General features: G+C 46.7%; 1 protein-coding gene across 1 annotated transcript in view; it reads right to left on the bottom strand.

Annotated features, from left to right (window-relative positions):
* Positions 1-689: 689 nt before the first annotated feature.
* LOC114081929 (E3 ubiquitin-protein ligase RNF213-like) overlaps positions 690-19,690 on the bottom strand; it is a 69,074-nt gene continuing 50,073 nt past the window's right edge. Inside the window, 18 exon segments of the mRNA XM_071602621.1 lie at positions 690-1,616; positions 3,668-3,846; positions 3,931-4,020; positions 4,453-4,647; positions 5,198-5,275; positions 6,453-6,654; positions 6,882-7,062; positions 7,352-7,435; positions 7,781-7,916; positions 10,724-10,975; positions 11,536-11,627; positions 12,651-12,831; positions 13,458-13,617; positions 16,021-16,115; positions 17,307-17,341; positions 18,091-18,172; positions 18,481-18,723; positions 19,168-19,278. Of these exon segments, the coding sequence (XP_071458722.1) occupies positions 1,463-1,616; positions 3,668-3,846; positions 3,931-4,020; positions 4,453-4,647; positions 5,198-5,275; positions 6,453-6,654; positions 6,882-7,062; positions 7,352-7,435; positions 7,781-7,916; positions 10,724-10,975; positions 11,536-11,627; positions 12,651-12,831; positions 13,458-13,617; positions 16,021-16,115; positions 17,307-17,341; positions 18,091-18,172; positions 18,481-18,723; positions 19,168-19,278 (2,550 nt within the window). The 3' untranslated portion in view covers positions 690-1,462.

Genomic DNA, 19,690 nt, shown 5'->3' with positions numbered 1-19,690 from the left:
AGGAATTAAACCAGAGACTCTGCGTCTAATAGAAGAAAAAGTAGGCTCTAATCTTCATCATGTGGGATTATGGCCCAACTTCCTTAATAAGACTCCTATAGCACAAGAATTAAAACCAAGAATCAATAAATAGGATGGAATCAAACTAAAAAATTTCTTCTCAGCAAAAGCAACAATCTGTGAGGTGAACAGAGAAGCCTACATCCTGGGAGCAAATTTTTACCCCTCATACATCAGATACAGCACTATTCTCTAGGATATATAAAGAACTCAAAAAGCTAAGCACCAAAAAAAAAAAAAAACAAACAAACAAATAACCCAATCAACAAATGGGCCAAGGACCTGAACAGACACTTCTCAGAAGAGGACATACAATCAATCAACAAATATATGAAAAAATGCTCATCATCTCTAGCAATCAGAGTAATGCAAATCAAAATTACTCTAAGATATCATCTCACACCAGTTGGAATGGCAACTATTATGAAGACAAATAACAATAAGTGTTGGTGAGGAGGTGGGGGAAAAGGTACACTCATACATTGCTGGTGGAACTGCAAATTGGTGCAGCCAATATGGAAAGCAGTATGGAGATTCCTTGGAAATCTGGGAATGGAATCATCATTTGACCCAGCTATCCTACTCCTCAGACTATACCCAAAGAACTTAAAAATAGCATACTACAGGGACAGAGCCACATCAATGTTTATAGCAACTCAATTCACAATAGCTAAACTGTGGAGTCAACCTAGATACTCTTCAGTGGATGAATGGATAAAAATAATGTGGCATATATACACAATGGAATTTTACTCAGCAATAAAAGAGAATAAAATCATGGCATTTGCAGGTAAATGGATGGCATTGGAGAAGATAATGCTAAGTGAAGTTAGCCAATCCCCCCAAAAAAACCAATGCCGAATGTTTTCTCTGATATTGGGAGGCTGACTCACAATGGGGAAGAGAGGGGGAACATGGGACAAATAGATGAATCCTAGATAGGGAAGAGGGGAGGGAGGGGAAGGGAGGAAGAAGGAGATTAGCAAGGATGGTGGAATGTGATGGACATCATTATCCAAAGTGCATGTATGAAGACATGAATTGGGTGTATACAAACAGAGATTTGAAAAAAATGTGGTGATTATGTATAATAAGAATTGTAATGCAACAAAAGTACATGTATATAGACATAAAATGGCGTGAACATACTTTATACAAAGGTATGAAAATTTGTGCTCTATATGTGTAATAAGAATTGTAATACACTCCGCTGTTGTGTATTTAAAAAAAAAAAAAAAAGTAAAATCAATAAAAAGTTAAAAAAAAAATCCATCAGCTGGCACAGTGCATGCTGGCCTTGAATTCAGTGCTATTCCAACACTGTCTTTCCAGGTGCCCTTGAGGCACAGTGGAGGGGAGGGGAGCTATGTCCCCACCACATAAAGGGACAGAGTAGAGAGTCCTATTTTGCTTGCCGGTCCTGTTTCCATGCAACTGCCACTTTCCATACAGAGACGCAGCTGGACAGCAGTATCTCTTCTGGGAACTGGGATTCCATTTCTGGAAGAACTTCACTCTCTTTGGTTTCCATGTAACTCATCAGAGTGTCCCTCAGGCTGAAAAATCAGGCACAAGAGACAGTGTTTAGAGTATTCAGGAGCCTATCAGCTCTCATTCTTTATAGGACTGGGGTGCTAAGACCAAAAATACTTAGGGTCAGCTTCAGGTCAGCCAGCTGCCCAGTTCCTGAGCTGGACTCGGAGTCCTAGGCTCAGGGCTTCTGGGGGGTGGAGCTTCCTCGATGATGCTCAGCTAGGCCATTTCAGGCACTCCACTGATGGGCCTGTCTGGCTGCATCAGAAACAAAGCTTTGCCACTCAGAAAAAGGAAAGTGTTCCCTCTCATGGTTTATCTTACCAAAGGTTGCAAATTCTCTAGAAAGGGGAACTTTACTGTACAGGCATGTGCCATGCGGCCTGAGGGCAGAAACAGCAAATGTAGCCTGACTGTCCATCCAGAAAGCCAGCCAAGTGAAATACCTGCCTCATAGCACACACAAAAGTGAACTGACTAATGAAAGAAATGTGCAATGTAGAACTGTAAAAGCAGCAGGAGAAAACAGTATGGCTTAGCACCCTGGGATGTGATAAGGAAGTATGTCCCCGTGGCAGCTTTTTGGGAGGGCAGGGGAAGTACTGGGGATTAAACCCAGGGGTGCTTAGCCACTGTGCCACATCCCTACCCACCCCTCACACTTTAAAAGAAATATATTTTTAGTTGTAGATAAAAGCAATAGCTTTATTTTGTTTATTTATATGTGATGCTAAGGAGCGACCCCAGTGCCCCACACATGCTAGGCAAGTGCTCCACCACTGAGCCACAACCCCAGCCACATCTCCACCCCTTTTCAATATTTTATTTAGAGATAGGGCCTTGCTGAGTTGCTGAGGCTGGCTTTGAACTTAAAATCCTCCTGAGCTCCTAAGATTACAGACACGCACCACTGCACCCAGCCCCACAGAGGCTTTACGAAAAAATCCTATCAATTGACTTCTTAATTCTATCAATCGTAACATGTAGATCAAAGGAAATAATCTATTCTATACAAAGAGCTTTTTACAAATCATTAAAAAAGAGATAAAGGGGCTGGGTAGAGCACTCACCTGGGTTTGATTCTCAGCACCACATGTAAATAAATAAAACAAACACACTGTGTCCATCTACAACTAAAAATAAATATTTTTTAAAAAGAGTGAGATAAGGGCTGGAGTTGTGGCTCGGTGATAGAGTGCTTGCCTCGCATGCATGAGGCCCTGAGTTTGATTCTTAACACCATATAAGAATAAATAATGCAATCGGTATAAGGGGTAAAAATGGGAGTTCATAACCCACTTGAATCAAATGTATGAAATATGATATGTCAAGAGCTTTGTAATGTTTTGAACAACCAATAAAAAAATAATAAATAAATAAAGATATTGTGTCCATCTACAACTAAAAAATATTTTTTTAAAAGGGATAAACTGGTTAGGGGCGGTGGCATATGCCTGCAATCCCAGCAACTCAGGAGGCTAAGGTAGGAGGATCACATAGTTGAGACCAGCCTTAGCAATGATGAGGTCCTATCTCAAATTAAAAAATAAAAAGACCTGGGGATGCAGCTCAGTAGCTAAGTAACCATGGGTTCAATCTCTGGCACTAAAAAAAAGAAAGAACAAAAAAACAGATCAAGTGCCCTGCCCAATAACCAGAAGCTACCAAGAGCTATTTCAGAGGATGATAAACAAATGGTGATAGATTTAAAAATGTGCCCAGCCACAGAAGTAGGTAGGAAAACAAGTGAAAACAAGACACCATTTTTTGGCCATTAGATTGACACAAATGTAAAATTCACATAATTTTGGATATTTCAGATTTCACACATTGGTGTAGCTTAATCTACCTAATCTAAAATGCACACTTCTTTGACATAGTTAGGTCTACTTGTTATAATGAGCATATATGATTTCATAGTTATCTTTTTAGAAGTCCCCAAAAGATTAAAATCAAAGAAATAAGTTTTCAGTTGCTCTGGTGATGGAGAACAGTAGACAGAGGGTCCTGTGGCAAGGTGGAACTACCTTCATGTCAAGGGAGATGCCAAACATTCTCGGTGTGCACACCCTACCTCCATTCAGGGTTGAAGCTCTCCTGGGTCTGGGTGTTTCTTAGTTTCAACACCATCAGCTCATGGAGCTCCATGAGGAAAGCATCTAGGTCTGTGTGATTCAGGAAGGTGCTGAGGAGCTTAGCAATTTCTGGGCTGAGGTCTGCTTTGTACCTAGAACTGATTTCCCAAAAGGGATCCTAAAAAAGATGAACAAGTACAACATCAAAGCCTGGGACCAGTGTGCGGCACCCTCAGTCTGGGCAGAGGCAGGGCAGACTCACTTTCTCCAGTCGCAGCAGCTGTTCCGACTTATGAGCAGAGAGGAACTGCCAGAGGGCAACAGCGTGTTTTAACTGACATCTGCTTAAAGCCTGGAAAAGGAAGAGAGTCCCAAGTAGGAGTGAAGGCTCACTCTGAGTGGTACCCAAGGGCACTCCTCCCTAATTTTGTCTATTTTCTTCATGAGGCCATCTCTGTTCCATCCACGAGTCTACCTGCCTCATCTTGGAAACATCTGAGAGTCTCCCCCTCCTGCAGCAGCTTGTAACTGTGAGTATCATACACTGAGCAGGCAGTCAATGTCCTCAGTCACCTGTGCATCCTGCTCTACTAGGTGGTCAGCACTGAGCGTCCCTGCCTCTCCTGTCCCCAGTGTGCACTGAAATTCTGTGGACTGGTGAGGGGTGGGGTTCCTGACCACCCCTTTCCACAGATGCCTGCACCAGGCTCCTGCGTGGTGGCATTCTGGCAGGAAACTAAGACGAGGTGACGCTGATTCTCCTTGAAAAGCACACAAGACCTACCTTTAAAACCGGAGTTGTTTGGTGGCTCATTCGCAGGATGTCTTGGACATACACATTTAGGTGCATATTTGGATCCCCACCAGCTGTGCCTAGAAAGCCCAGAGTGACCTCTATGATAGAGAGTGCTTCACAGACATCGCTGTAGGACCGAAGCTCTCCACTGATGGCACCCATGGCCGACTTGGGGAGGGGGCTCTGAAACCAAAATCAGGACAGAGTCTTGGGTCAGCTATTGCTTCTCCTGCTTGGTAAGAGCCTGACTGTGAGCTGCCAGCACAGGCGGGGCCAGCTATCCAGCACTTGTGGTAAGAGCTGATCCCTGTGCTTGAGCTGATGCTGAGGGCCTCAGCCTTTCAGACTTTGCACAGAAATGGGCCCAAGTTAACTGAATCCTCCACATGATCCATGAGGACACGGAGAGGCACAAGAGCCTCTCCACTTGTCGGTAGCAGAACCTAAGGAGCAGGAGTAACCTTTAGCACCTGAAGCAGCTGCTGATCTGCTGCTGGACATTGATATCTGGTCATGATATCATCATTGAGAAAACAACCCCCAAGGGGTTGGTCTGTTCTCATCAAGAAAGTTTGGTGATCTGCCATCCTGCTTGCCTCTCTGAGCTCTGGGCTCCCTAAGCTCCTCAGGGAGCCAGAAAGCCTGGTGCTCACAGCAGACACCAGGAGGAGATCGTACTGTCCTTACGTATGTGGATGGAACAACCCTGCAAGTGAGGGTTTATCACGACCACCTGTGCCATTTTGTTCTTGATGTCCACAAAGAGATGTTCGAAGTTCCAGTCATGTCTATAGACCAGCGTGGGTATCCCCTAAGTGAGAAAGAAAAAAAAGTTTTTGGAAATTAAAATAGAGGAGGCTTCCATCTGATGACAGATGTATTCTTCAGCAGTGACTCAGTGGAAGTACCAAGCCGGACAGTATATTCCTGGGCAAGGCATGTAACTTTGTTGTGTTCTGATGACTGTTCCACCCGTACTCTTTGGACACAGTAACACAAGAAATCCAGCCTGGCTACAGTGACCTTGCAGATATTGCCCTGTAGAACAGTGTATCTGCCGACCACAAGAGAGGAAGAGCGCTGGAGGAACAGGAATGGGAATGTGCGCATTTGTGATCTATCCAGCAACACTGAGCAGAGACTGTGCACAAGGCAGCCACTGTCAGGATGAATTAAAAATGGCTTTAGGCTCAAACAACTGACAGGCTGACTACAATGAAGGAATAAATACATCTGAGAATGACACCTGACTGGACCTGGAAGGATGAGTGCAGCCACGGTAAGGGACAGTACAGAAATGCCACTGTGTTCAGGGAGTCGGGAGGCAGTTCACAGGGTTTGATGCAGAAAGGAAGGAAAGGGCTGGAGACACCTGGAAGGTCGAGCTAGGGCCAGGTGACAGGGCCTCTGTGCCAGATGGGGGAGTGTGGTGGAGGCCATGTAACACTGTCCACATGCTGTGGACTGGCTGGGGGTGAGGGTTCCTGACCGCCCATTTCCAGGGGTGCCTGCACTGATGCTCCCCGCATGGGGGCATTCTGGCAGGAGACGAAGATGAAGTGGTGCTGCTGGCACTGGGCAGCTGGACTGACGGCTGAATGCTCTGAAGTGAAGCCAAGGCCATGGCAGTTAGAGGACGAGGCAATGGGGAAGTTCTGCGTGGTGGTTCCTGGGCACGGACTGCATATGCAACTGAAGGGGGGGCAGCAGTGAGGTCTTCTTGGTGGTGCCATTAACTGTGGTGGAAACCCAGTCCACTGAGACTTGAGGCTGCCCTGGAGGACAGGTGCAGATAGTGATGGTGATACGGAAGAGAGCTGGTCTGTGGTCCCTATGCCTCCCGGCCCAGAGAAGGCATAGGGACCACAGATCACTAGTGGGGAGGAGATAACACAGACAAGATCCTGGGTGTCACTTGTCTGTTCCCCCTGAAACTCACAAGGGCTGTTCATAACTACAGCAAATCATTGGCAGAGGGCCCAGCCTACCTTGAGGGTCAGCCTGGGCTTGCCCTGGAGGAAGTGGCTGCTGATCTGCCGCTGGATCTTCTCCAGGTCAAATTCCTGTGAGGTCTCCCCACCTTGCTCCACTTGATACTGGCAGTTGGAGAGAATCAGAGGCATCAGGTCCCGCTCCACTTCGTAACTGACAACATGCAGGTCAGTGACCTCTGAGGCATCCACGGAATAGCTGAGGGACACAAGATACAGGTCTTGGTGTCCAGAGCAGGTGTGTGAGGCCTAGGGCTTTGGGGCATATGCTCCTGCTTCTGCCCTTATAGTGTAAGCAAGTGAAAACCATGTGCAAATACGGGGCTTTATTGAGGAAGGCTGAGAGAGGATCTAGGGGACAGGAGCTTTTGCTGGCTAGAGTCTGCAGCCCATCTTGGTGGCAGGGGTGGTGAGTTTACGCGGTACCTGTTGTTTTCCTTGGAGAACTTCTCCATCGTGTAGATGATTTCATTATGTAGATTAATCAAGTAGCTGACTAATGCAGTTGAGCAGAGGCCCAGGCCCCGACGTCGGGGCAGGATGACCTTAAAATCTGTGTCCAGATCCAACTCAGAGTTGTAGTAGCCTTTAGGTAACTTGATTTCACCTTTAAAAGACAGGGTCATTACTAAGCAAAGGGATGTTGCTCCAGGCGTTTGTCTGGAGGCAGGGGAAGAGAAGGGCAGCCACGGGCAGCCACGTCCAAAGATCTAGGCCCTGGCTGTTAAGTTTCTAGTGCCCCCAACTCCTTTCTGATTCCATATTTATAGACTAAAGATGACTGAGGGTGACTTTGGAGGTTGATTCAGGTATTCCAGCACAAAAATCCATCAACAGGTTGCGTTGCCACACACACATCAGGGTGCTGGCAGAGCCACGTGGAGGAGGACACTTACCGTTGGTCTCCAGTGACCGCCTCAGGGCATTCCACGTGGACAGGAAGGTGGTGATCCTGTTGTGGAACAGCTGCCTCAGCCCCTCTGTTGAACACAACACCTGGTAAGACCCCATGGAAACAACCCCTACCACTACCCTGGCCAGGGTCAGACCACAAGGCGTGCTCCCAAGAACCTGACCCTGAACCTTCCCTCACTCAGCAAGCAGCATGCCTGAGTTTCAAGTTTTAGGCTGTATGAGAAGCTGGAGAGGCTGAGGGCTTTCTAGCCACAGCAGTGGCTCATGGCCATCTCTGTGATTTGGCATCCTTTGCCTCTTTCGCTACCTTAGGACCTGAGCCCCACCCTCATGTCCCAGCCTGAATGATCCTTTTGAACCACCAAACATGGATGGTCCTGACCTTTGGTTGCAGCAGACAGCAGTCATACCTGAACTGTGACTGCTAATAAAACTCCTGATGGAACAGGGATATTCATCTTCTGGAACATTCTGGAATTGTTTCACTAGATCCCTTTGCAGGGCCAAAATCTCAGGTAAGAATTTCACCAGTCTCAGTTCTGCCTCCTGGAGAAGAGAAGATGGCTCAGTAACACTTCCTCTATTTAATTGAGAAACAACATGGGGTGTATAGATTTTAGGGCAGGCTGGGGACTTTCTGTGTAGTTTAATTTGGTCAGTGGGTTGTTTTACATGATTATACCCTGAAGCTTGCAAGTGGGAAAGGGGTCATCCCATCCTTTCACCAAGTGGTAAGGGATGTAGGATGAACTGGATCAAGTCCCCGCCCTCCTCTAATGAAAAGCTGCCTCAAGGACTGAGCTGGGCCCCATCTCTCAGTTTGCACAAGAATCAACTCTAGATGACCAAAGACCCAGATGTAAGACTTGACCTCTGAAGCTATCAGCAGAAAAACAGGGGAAACACTCCAAGACATTGGTACAGGTGATGGGTTTCTGGATAGGACCCCCAAATCAAAGGAAGTAAGAGCAAAATGACAAATGGGATCACATCAAATTAAAAAGTTTCTGCACAGCAAAGGAAACAACCAACAGAGTGAAGGGACAACCTACAGAATGGGAGAAATAGCTGCCAACTCTTCACCTGACAACAGGCAAATACCCAGAATATATAACTCAAAATTTTTTAAAAATCAAAGTAATCCAATTTAAACGTGAGCAAATGATCTGAATAGACAATTCTCAAAAGAAGAAATATAAGTGGTTAACAAATATATGAAAAAATGCTCAATATAATAGCCATCAAGGAAATGCAAATCAAAACTACAATGAGATGCCATCCTACCATAGTTAGAATGACTCTTATTAAAAAAAATAATAAAGTAGGTGTGTAATCCCAGCTACTTGGGAGCCTTAGGCAGGAGGATCACAAGTTTAAGGCCAGCCTCAGCAAGTTCTAAGTTAGTCTAGGCAATTTAGTGAGACCTTGTCTTAAAAAAAAAAAAAAGCAGGAAAGGGGGGCTGTCGCTCAGAAGTAGAGCATTGCTTGCTTGCTTAGGAAGCCCAAGAAGGCCCTGGGTTCCATTGCCACTAGTCCCCCACACCTAAAAATAGATGAACCCAAACATAAAATAATAAATGCTAGCATAGATGAAGAGAAAAAGGAAATCTAATATATTTCTGGTACAACTGTTTTTTTAATGGTTATCAAAAGGGGATTTATTAGAATGTCTTATACAACCAAAAGCTGGGTAGTCCACAAAGGCCATCTGCAGGCTGGGGAGCTGGAGGAACCATTGCAGTCCAAGAAGCAGAAGCCTCAGAACAAGAGGGATTGATGTTGCTACCACAGTCCAGTACCAAAGACTTCTGGAAACTACCTGGACAATCAATCACTGGCAGAGTCCACTTTGGAAGAGTGAAGGAGCGAGAGTCTGATATCCTCAGGTGATCACAGCAGCAATCAAGAAACCATTCAAGAAGAATGGAGCTTGCATCTGCTGCTGCTTTCTCATTCTTCCAACTTTTATTCCATCCAAGACACCATACTGTTGGATGGTGCTGTTCATGCTTAGGGTACAACTGTTAATTAATACCTCATAATAGAGAACAGTATGGAGGTTCATCAAACTAAAAAAAGATCTACCATGTGATCCAACTATCCTACTCCAAAGGAAATCAGGTATCAAAGAGGTACTGCATGCTCATGTTTATGTGGCACCATTCACAATAAGACACAGAATCAGCCTAGAGGCTATCAGCAGATGAATGCATAAAGAAGATGTGGTTTAAATACATAATAGAATATGATTCAGCTATAAGAAAAATGAACTCCTGTCATTTTCAGCAAAATGGATAGAACCAGATGATATTATGTTAAGTGAAACAAGCCAGACACAAAGACAAGATGAATGCATGCTATATGCATACATGGAAATTTCACACCGATTCCCATTATGTATACAACTAATGAATTAATAAAAATAAGTAATTTGAGAAAAATTTTTTTAAAAATTGACTCTTGGGCCCATGGTTGGGTGTGAGGCTGCTGAAAGGAAAGACCAAGGGCTACTGCAGTGGTAGCTGATGTGATTTTGGGTTTTGTTCTGAAGGGCCAGGATCCAGCACCCTCACTCAAATAAGACCGTGTCTTACTAAGAGATCACAACACTAACATGGAGTCCTTCCTAGTGTGAGTACCAGACATTCCCCAATCATTCTGTTCCCTGCCAGCTGTGGTACTGGTCCATGAAGGAGGTGGTGTGAACCTCTACTGTGGCCCAGGAGAGCTCAAGTGGGCGAAAGCTGGGGATGGTTTCTGGGTCTGCAGCCCCATCATGCAGCACACTGCCTTCCACCTGCAGGGCACAGGGAGGGCTCTGGTTTGGTTTTGGTGTGCATTCTTTGTTTTTAATATTTTTTAATTGTAGTTGGACACAATACCTTTATTTTATTTATTCATTTTTATGTGGTGCTGAGGATTGAACCCAGTGCCTCGCACGTGCTAGGAGAGAGCTCTATGGCTCAGCCACAACCCCAGCCCCTTGGTGTACATTTTTGACTGTTCAGCAGGCACTTGCTGGTGACCACCTACTCAGCTTCTGGGGATGAACACAAGGTATCACAGTCGAGTAACCAGGGTGGTCTCTCCTGGCCTTCCTTAGAGATCACTGCTAACCTCACTGTGCACTAGGTAATGTGCATATTACTCCTGTGACTTCAGCAGACGTGTCTTAAGATCTCTGCGCTCTTCCCTAAGACTCCTGATACAGGCCTTGCATTCAGAATCACAGTGCTGATGGGGTTGCTTAGGATTCTGCCTCTAGAAATGATGACTTTGAACCCAGGCACAGAGCCTCCCATCCTCAGGGGAAGTCTACCAGGAAAAGGGGGCAGCCCATGAAGCAGACACACCTTCTGCAGGAACTGCCAGAGCACGGGCACCATCTCCTTGCCGTTCTTCTGCTCCACAACGTGCTGGAGGTACTCGACTGTGATCTTCTTCCTGCAGCTCCAAATCTTTGAGCAATGAGCCTCACTTTTCTGGGGCAGCTGGGGCAAGAAGCTTGCAGGGTCACCATATATGATTCTGGCCACAGGGCTAGAGCTGATGCGCTCATCCTGGCTGATGAGTGTGCTCACAGTCAGCAGGGTCTTATCTAGATGCTGGATAAAGAAATGACACAGCATTCTGCAAGTGAGACATTGTCACAGACAACCAGGTAGCTCTTGGACCCACGGTAGCTCCTTAGGAATCTGCCTGCACAACCCGGATGCTTGCTTTTGCCATCGTTCACTGATTGGGGGGTTCCTTGTACATAAGGTTTTTGCCTCTACAAACAGAGTGAGACTTGGGGCCTTTATTTCACTGCCCTTTTGCTTCCTGACTTCCCTGTCCTGCTGTGGATAGTCAGCTCTGTGATGTTCTCAGCAGAGCAGTCACGAATCCAGAGAGATTGTTGATGCATTTCTGGAGGGTCTCTGCCTCTTACTTTCACATCCTGCTATAAAAAGCAGTGGAGCAGGCTGCCATCTGACCTATGGGAACTCCTGATAATCCTTGGCCTTACCTAAGACTAGTGCAGGAGGGGGATAGCAGAAGGAGGGGTTTCTCCAGGTAAGGCCTCTGACAGCCCTCCTGAGGACAGTGGGCCAACAGTGCTCACAGATGAATGGGACCCCCTCCTGGAGAGAGGGCTAAGGAGTGGTCACCACTCACCACTTACCTCCAGTTCAGGTAGAAGAAGAGCTTTGACATGTTTTTCCCAATTGTTTCTATGTCCTTTTTTGGACAATTTCACATCAAAATTTAAATGTCCTACAAAAAAAATCAAAATGTGTCTGTTACCCAAGAAACAAAAAGCAGTGCTCTCTATACAGTAAACACTGAATAATGTTAATAGAGATAGTCCCCCTTTTGGGGTGATAACTTCCTAAGTTCACCAGCCTCCAGGCCTTGTGAAGACACTTTAGTCTTCTGACAACCCTCCAGGCCACAGCTGTGGCCTTGAAAGTATTTTAAACAAATGGCTAAGAACTCAAAAGCCTAGGGGCACAGCAATGCTGACAGCTACCCAGAGCCACCTCACTGCTGCCCCCAGGCCTGTAGACAAAGGTGGTCCTGGGGAGCTGGCAGCAGGTTAGGGCTCCCGAGTCCATGTGCTGTGGAAGCCACACCAGAACAAGAGGTGCTCGGCAAAATCAGTGTTGCTAAGATGGGAAGGACATGCTAATGCTGGTTTCTGATGAAGACACCCCTGAAGTGGAACAGATTCTCCGGTGGTGGTAACAGACATTTTATTGCTACTGTTATTATCTGTATGCTTTTAAATAACATTGTTCTACAATGGTACAATGATCGTTTTAAAAGATTTTTGCAAGTAAGCAAGAAGAAACTGAAATCCCTTCTAATGCCACTCAGATAACCACTTACAGAGTCCCCTCACAGACCTTTGCTTTTGGCCTGGATTTAAATGTTTAGAGTAGAAGAGTTAGCTCAGCAGACAGTGTTTTGTAGCTTCCTTTGTTTATGTAACAAATTGTGTACATGTACATATTAGGTCAGGGTACAAGTGTGACATCTCTGGAAAGCAGAAGTGGGACATGTCACCTGCTGGGGTGCCACGTGCTCCCAGGGCACAGGTTAATGGTGCATGCACAAGCACCAGGTATCAGTGCTGCAGGCCCCAGCCAGGCAGGTGGTGTGTGGAGGAGCGCAGCAGCCCCTCCAGCCCCCGCAAGGAGAGCAGAGCGCTTGCTCCCACTCCTGTCATGCCATTCACCAGGAGCTGAGGGAGCCTGGCCTCCTGGCAGTTATGCCCAGCCCACATCCCTTGCTTACTCCAGTCAGGGAGTGGGTGCTGCTCTTTGAGAAGGCAGCGCAGCATGAGGTGGACCACATGGGTGGTCTCGTCGGCACTCTTCCCCAGCATCTTTGTCAACTGCTCCAAGTCTCTCCGGATGTGCTGCTGCAGGAATCCTTTTGGGTCACTCACTGGAGGCTTGATGATATTTATCACAGCCTGTGAGGGCAACGAGACAAGACGTGTAGTGAGATCAGTGTGTAGAGGACACAGTGAGAAGCCAAGGGAGCGAAGCACCAGCACTGGGGAGAGGGGGGTTTCTAGGTGAGGTCAGGGTGCTCTCAGCATGACGCAGGCAGCAGAGGAAGGGAGGCAGGTGAGTAGAGCCAGAGATTGCTGGCTCTGATGTCATCCCAGTGCAGCAGGGAATGCTGCCCTGCACCTCCTGCAGCCACCACAAGGGTTTAGGTGACAGGGTCCCACCACCTCCCCATGACCAGGTGTGGGCATGGACAGAGTTGTATACTCTGAGTAGACTTTATGATCTGATTGTTGCACCTTGTATACACATGCTAAGATGTCACACTGTAACAAACGTGTAATTGTTTTGTGTCAGTTAAAACAGATTTTAAAAATTAAAAAAATGAAGAAGATTTTCCATAATCTGAGGAGTAGTTCCCCAATTGCATCATATGCCCCAGAGGGAAAAGTAGGATCTATAACTTTTGCATTACCCTGTGGAAAATCCCTAGGTGGCTAGGACTTTGTAGACAAAAGGACTGGATGCAAACACAGCAGGTTCTTCCTATAGCAACATAAGAGAGTCTAGTGGTAGCATCTTATACCTCGGGATTTTGAGTGGCTCCCAAAAGCATAGCCAGATGAGTGAGTAGGCGCATGAGAATGAAGATGACTGGGGACAGGTCTCGGTCAGACACTACTATGACATCTCTGGGTTGCGGGTGGCCCAGCACATGGCCAGTCTTGGTTCTGTCTGTGCTGTCTCTGGAAAGGATGAGAGGAAACAGGGTGAAGACTAGAGATGTCTGTTTCTCCTCAGCTCCAGGGCCTCACCCTCACATCTTAACGACTAGGTTCCCAGTTTTTTTTGTTGTTTTGTTTTGTTTGTTTGTTTGTTTGGTTGGTTTTGGTAATGGTATTAGGGATTGAACCCAGGGGCTCAACCATTGAGCCACATTCCCAGCCCCCACATTTTTGGGGGCACTAGACCACTGAGCCACATTCCCAGCCCTATTTGGTATTCTATTTAGACAGACAGGGTTGCTCAGTGCCTTGCTTTTGCTGAGGCTGGCTTTGAACTCACAATCCTCCTGTCTCTGAGACTGGGATGATAGGTGTGCATCACCACACCCAGCTAGGTTTCAAGAATTGAAGAAAACACTAAAAGAACCAATTATTCCAAGCCTAGACCACCTGCCTCCACATCCTTCTCTCTTTAGACCCAACCAGCTGGATGGCCAAACTCTGCAACTTTCCCAATGTTAAATGGCTGCACGTTGTGGCCATTAGTGCAGGGTGTCAGGATGGAGACCAACACCTTCCTCATGACAGCAAGTTTGGGGCATTTTTGCATCCATGTGGGGATTGTCTACATAATTCTCAATTTTCCCAAATCAAAGACTGGGATATACAGCCTGGAAAAAGTTTTCAAGATTCAAGGACATTGATGATTTCAGAAGATAAGAGTCTAGACTACTTTAAGCTTTGTAACAGAAAAGCCAGATAAACGGTGAGGTAGAAGGTCCTGCATGTCATCTTAAGGGAGCTCTGACAGCCACACTCATCTCAGGATCAAGCATGGGACTGTGAGATCAGATTTTTATTTATTGTTTTCAGTTCTGGGAATTGAGTGGGGGCTTCACATGTGCTAAGAAAGTACCCTACTTTTGAGCTACACCCCAAGTCCTTTCTATTTTTATTTTAAGACAGGGTCTCACAAGGTTTTCTGAGCTGGCTTCAAACTTTCAATCCTCCTGCCTCAGCCTCCTGAGTAGCTGGGATTACAAGTGTGCACCAATCTTCCTGGCTGAAGGTCAGATCTTTATCTAGTTTCTGAATCTGGTACAGTTAGCCTTATGTATCTGCAGTTCTGCGCCTGTGAATTCAACCAACTATGAATCAAAAATATTCAGAAAGAACTGTGTACTGAAGAGTAGCTTTCTTTTCTTGTCACTATTTCCTAAAAATATGATAAATGAGTATTTACATAGCATTCAATTTGCATAAAGTATAATAAGAAACCTAGAGATGATTTTTTAAAAGTCTATGGGAGGGCTGGGGATGTGGCTCAAGCGGTAGCATGCTCGCCTGGCACGCGCGCCTCGCTGGGTTCAATCCTCAGCACCATATACAAATAAAGATGTTGTGTCCACAGAAAACTAAAAAATAAATATTAAAACATTCTCTCTCTCTCCCTCTCTCTCTCTCTCCCCCTCTCTCTCTTTTAAAAAAAAGTCTATGAGAGGCCAAGTACAGTGGTGCACACCTGTAATTCCAGTGACTTGGGAGGCTGAGGTAGGAGGTTCACAAGTTCAAACCCAGCCTCAGCATCTTAGTGAGACTCTATGCAACTTAGCAAGACCCTGTCTTTAAATAAAATATAAAAAGGGCTGGTGTTGTGGCTCAGTGCTTAAGAACCTTAGGCTCAATCCCCAGTACCATTAAAAAAAAAAAAAAAAAAACTGGTTTACAGGAGGATATTTGTAGGCCACAAGCAAACACTGTGCCATGACATATAAAGGAACTGAACATCTGGACCTGAGTATCTATGGAGGAAAGTGTCCTGGAAACAAGTCTCCACAGATACGGAGGAATGGCTGTAGTTAATATGACTGATTACAGGGCTCGAGCTGGGGCTCAGTGGCCGAGTGCTGGCCTAGCACATGTAAGGCACTAGGTTCAACCTTAGTACCGCATAAAAATAAATAAAATAGTACACGTATGAAGACACGAAGGATGGGGCTCTACTTTGTGTACAGCCAGAGATATGAAAAATTGTGTTCTATATGTGAAAAAAAGAAAAAATAAAGACACGCTATCCATCTACAACTCAAAAAGTTTTTAAAAAACACTGATCATATCTGTCTTTCACTTTTCTCAAATTGAAAAAACAAAACAGGGAAGGGGTGCAACTCAATGGCAGAGCTCTTGCCTAGGATGTGTGAGGCCCCGGGTCCCATCCCCAGTACCACAAAAATAAAACAAAGCAAAGAAACAAAAAAGCTTCAGCACTACGTGACTACAGGTGTGCTTGACGTGGATCCCCAACATGACACAGTCCAGATGTAGAACAGTGGTGTTAGTGACCCTATAGCTCATATGATTCATCTGCTGGAATGGACAGCCCAGAGCCTCAGGCTCCAAGGGACGGAAGCTGAGTCCACATACCTGATACTCTGGAAGCCGGCATGAGGTCTGTGGTTGATACCTCCTATGTTAGCACCACAGTCAACACAGAAGCTCTGCTCCATCGGCTTGCCACACTGGGACATAGAGGGGACACACAGTCAGCACTGCATCCAGCATTGGTACATGTGCAGAAGCCACCCTGCCTAGGAGGTGGTGTGTGCCACAGACTGCATCTGGTGCATGTGTGTGTTAGGGAGGAGCAGGAGCCCTGGGGAGAGGGTGGGCACTTAACCACATATACTGTCCATGGGCAAAGGTGGCTTCATTTTCCAAAAATAAAGTTTTTTACTCCCAAGTAGAGTGACTAGTGTGTATAGCCCCATCTTCCTTTCTCCTATTCACCGCCTTCTCCTTCCCTGTGACTAGCATGCCAGCCTCTAGAGCATCGTTATCTAACACCAGGAATGATGGTGTTAATAACTTCTAAGCAGACCTCCTCACATCCACTGGACAAAAACAAACAAACAAAAAAACCCAACCATAAGATTTGCCACCACTAATGGTCCCAGGTTTCCAAGTCAAATGGCACCCCACTGCATGCTGTGAGTCACAGCCACAGCAGGCCCCTCCAGCTGCAGCGCTCAGACCACAGAACTCAGTGATAAGAGGGGCCCTGGAATCTCTTCTTATTTCACTCCTCGGACAAGGAAACAAGTGGGAGTCAGGAAGGTGAAGTCACATCAGGGAGCATCCTGTTCACTTTAGGGAGCAGCACACATAAGTCTAGTCCAGCAGCATGTTGCTCAGCAAGTGCAGATGCCATGAGCAGCTCGGGAGATGCCCTGGAGTCCCAGATGAGCAGCATGTGCTTGTCTCCCAGGGCTCATCACCCATAAGTCTTTCCTGTCCTCTCCTGTCCTCTGGTATCTAGCCCACATTCCTCTCTGACCAGTGAACCAGCTGAAGGTCTGTGTGGCTGAGCCCTGCTGCAGGGCCAGGGAGGGGGGTGGGGCTCCCAGCCAGCAGCACCATGGCATCCCAGGAGACTTGGGCAGTGCCTGCAGACATTCTCGGGCATCACACTGGGCTAGGGCGTGCTGCTACTGGCACCCAGTGAGCTGAGGCCAGGCGTGCTGCTAAATATCCTACAATGCACAGACAGAGCTGCAGGAAAGAATCATGTTCACAGTGCCATTTAGACACTCAGCCGGAACACCCTGAGTAGCCCTCAGAATGCACCTATGTCTCCCTCATTCCCTAGGCCCTCCCTCTCCTCCCAGATGGGAAATGCACATTTAGAGCCTCCCCCAAACACCATGGCTCACCTCTCCTACAGAACACGGATGACCTTTGGGACAAGCTGTTCAAAGAACAACAGGACACATGTTAGCTAGTGAGTCTCCACCAAATGACCTATGTGGGAAGGGGAAGTTGCCCATGTCCTCATGATCTCACCAGAAGCCTTGAGCCATGCCATCAGCTAAGTTTACTTGACATGTCAAGTAAGCTGCAGCTCAGTGAACACATGTCATCAGTGAAAAGTGTCTGCATTTAGCTTTCTACCACAGAGAGAGGTTAGATTCCAGACACACCAGGGGTAACTTAGTGGCAGGGGGGATAGTGTTTTATATCTTTCTATTCTCTTGGATTTTTTCCTTTTATGGCAAGAGAATGATTTAGACCAACTTAAAAAAAATAGTTTTAGAAGGTTACTTGCTCAAGGCAACAGCTTAACTCACATAAAGTCAGGGGTTATATGGTGTCTCCCAGGTCCAGACTACAGGAAGCTCTCTCTGGGTCAAAAACCCCTGGATTGTGACTGGGCTTTGAATGAGCCTCAGCATGGTCCCCAGGTCCCCCTTATTCCAAATGGCTTGTTCTGCCGAGCAACAGTGCATTCCAAAGGGTCTTGTCCCATGACTATGCAGGGAAATGATTTGGTCATCTAGCCAGCCAAGTCTGTGGCCCTCGAATCACCACGAGGAGGCAGGTGACATGGGCCTTCAGCAGAACCTTGTGAAGCCAAGTCCAATCTCATGTCTGGCATGGCCGCAGGCTGACCTTCCAAGCTGAGAGGAGTGAGACCCTTCCCCTTACACCGATACTCACTGTACCAGTGGACGCCTTCCAGACCCTCCCACTTCTGGGCTTGAGCCAGCAGGTCTTCAGGCATCGTTGGAAGAAACGCATTCTGAAAGACCAAGAGCAGAAGTGGCCCTGCTGAGTGGGCCTGTGGGCTGCAGCTGCTGCCCAGCAAGAGGCACAGAGTGAGGAAGTTTCTTCTCAGCAGCTCGAGAGCTGTTTACAGAGGATGAACAAGAGCTCTGTGTGAAACGGCAAAGGGTAGGGCATGTTTTTACCAGGACTGTGCTGAAGGATCAAGTGGGGCAATGGGGCAGAGAATCTAGAAGATGGACAAGTCGGAGAGTTCCCACAGCCACAGGCTGAAAAACCCCTGAAGTTTCACTGTGAAACCAAAGTCATCATCATGCAGCTTACCGCCATGCTGGCTGGGGAGAAGGCCAAGTTCCTCAGGGGCACCAAGACTTTGCTCTGTCCACACAGAAGGACAGCCGCAGTGTGAACGGCCATTTCTGTCACTGTTCCTTCAAGGCTGTCAGCACCAGGGCCCGCGCTCAGCAAGGGCAGAGTGTTGGCCACGAGGGATGCTGCGAAAGGCCTGACTCCCGGAGGGGACAGGGTCTTGCTGTCCTCAATGAACCTGCTCACAGCCTCGCATTGCTGGCACGAAAGACGTTTTTCATGTTAGAATATGTCAAAGAAGAATACTGTGTGAACTTAGGGTTTTCTCTTTGAAAGTCACATATTTCGATACTGAGTGCACATCAAATATCAAGGTAAATATATTTAAAGGATTATAATGGAGGAGAAATTCTTCAGGTAAGAGAATTTTCATATAGAAACACAGCAGCCACATTCCTGAGTGCAGATCTCAACACTCTGTTTTGATAAACATTAGGTAATGTTCCTGAGACTGTAAGATTTAGGTTTAACAGAAAATAGTTCTTCCACATAACAAGGGTACACCCTCTATCCTAGATAGGAAATTATGGAAGGTCATAATTCCTATTATCCTGATAGGAAATAAAAGTTTATGACTTTTACTGTGCTCAGAAAGTCCCTCCTAATCATGAGACTGAACTCAAGCCCCAATGTGTCACTCACCTCCGGCTTAGGGTGGAGGTTCGAGTTGTGGGAGCAGTGGAGAGCAGCCACTTCTCGGAACAGCGCCAGCAGCAGGTAGACGGCCTGTTGAGCTCCGGGGCTCCTGCAGGCCTGCGGGTGGGGTGTGGAGCGAGCACTCAGAAGCTACACAGCGCTACCTGGAGCAACCTTCCCTGGGCCACGCACCATGGCTCTCCACGCACATGACTGGGGCTATGAGTTCATGAGACATGCTCAGGTTAACCTCAGTGCACAAGGGCCAGGCAGCCATGATGGAGAAACAGAAGTCAGCACCTGTTCTCCTCCAACTACTTCACAGGTCTTGGAAATGTTTCCTGAGAGGTTTTTCTATTTCCTCTTTCCAGCATTAGGCCCAGATAAACTGGGACTCAAAAAGGAAGCAAGACCAGAACAATTTAAAGATTAGAATCCTGGGGCTGGGGTTGTAGCTCAGTGTTAGAGCTCTTGCCTAGCATGTGTGAGGCCCTGGGTTTGATCCTCAGGACTGCATAAAAAGTAAGTA

The sequence above is a fragment of the Marmota flaviventris genome, chromosome 16, assembly GCF_047511675.1.
Source record: "Marmota flaviventris isolate mMarFla1 chromosome 16, mMarFla1.hap1, whole genome shotgun sequence".
NCBI classification, from domain to species: domain Eukaryota; kingdom Metazoa; phylum Chordata; class Mammalia; order Rodentia; family Sciuridae; genus Marmota; species Marmota flaviventris.
This window is presented reverse-complemented; position numbering and strand designations above follow the sequence as displayed.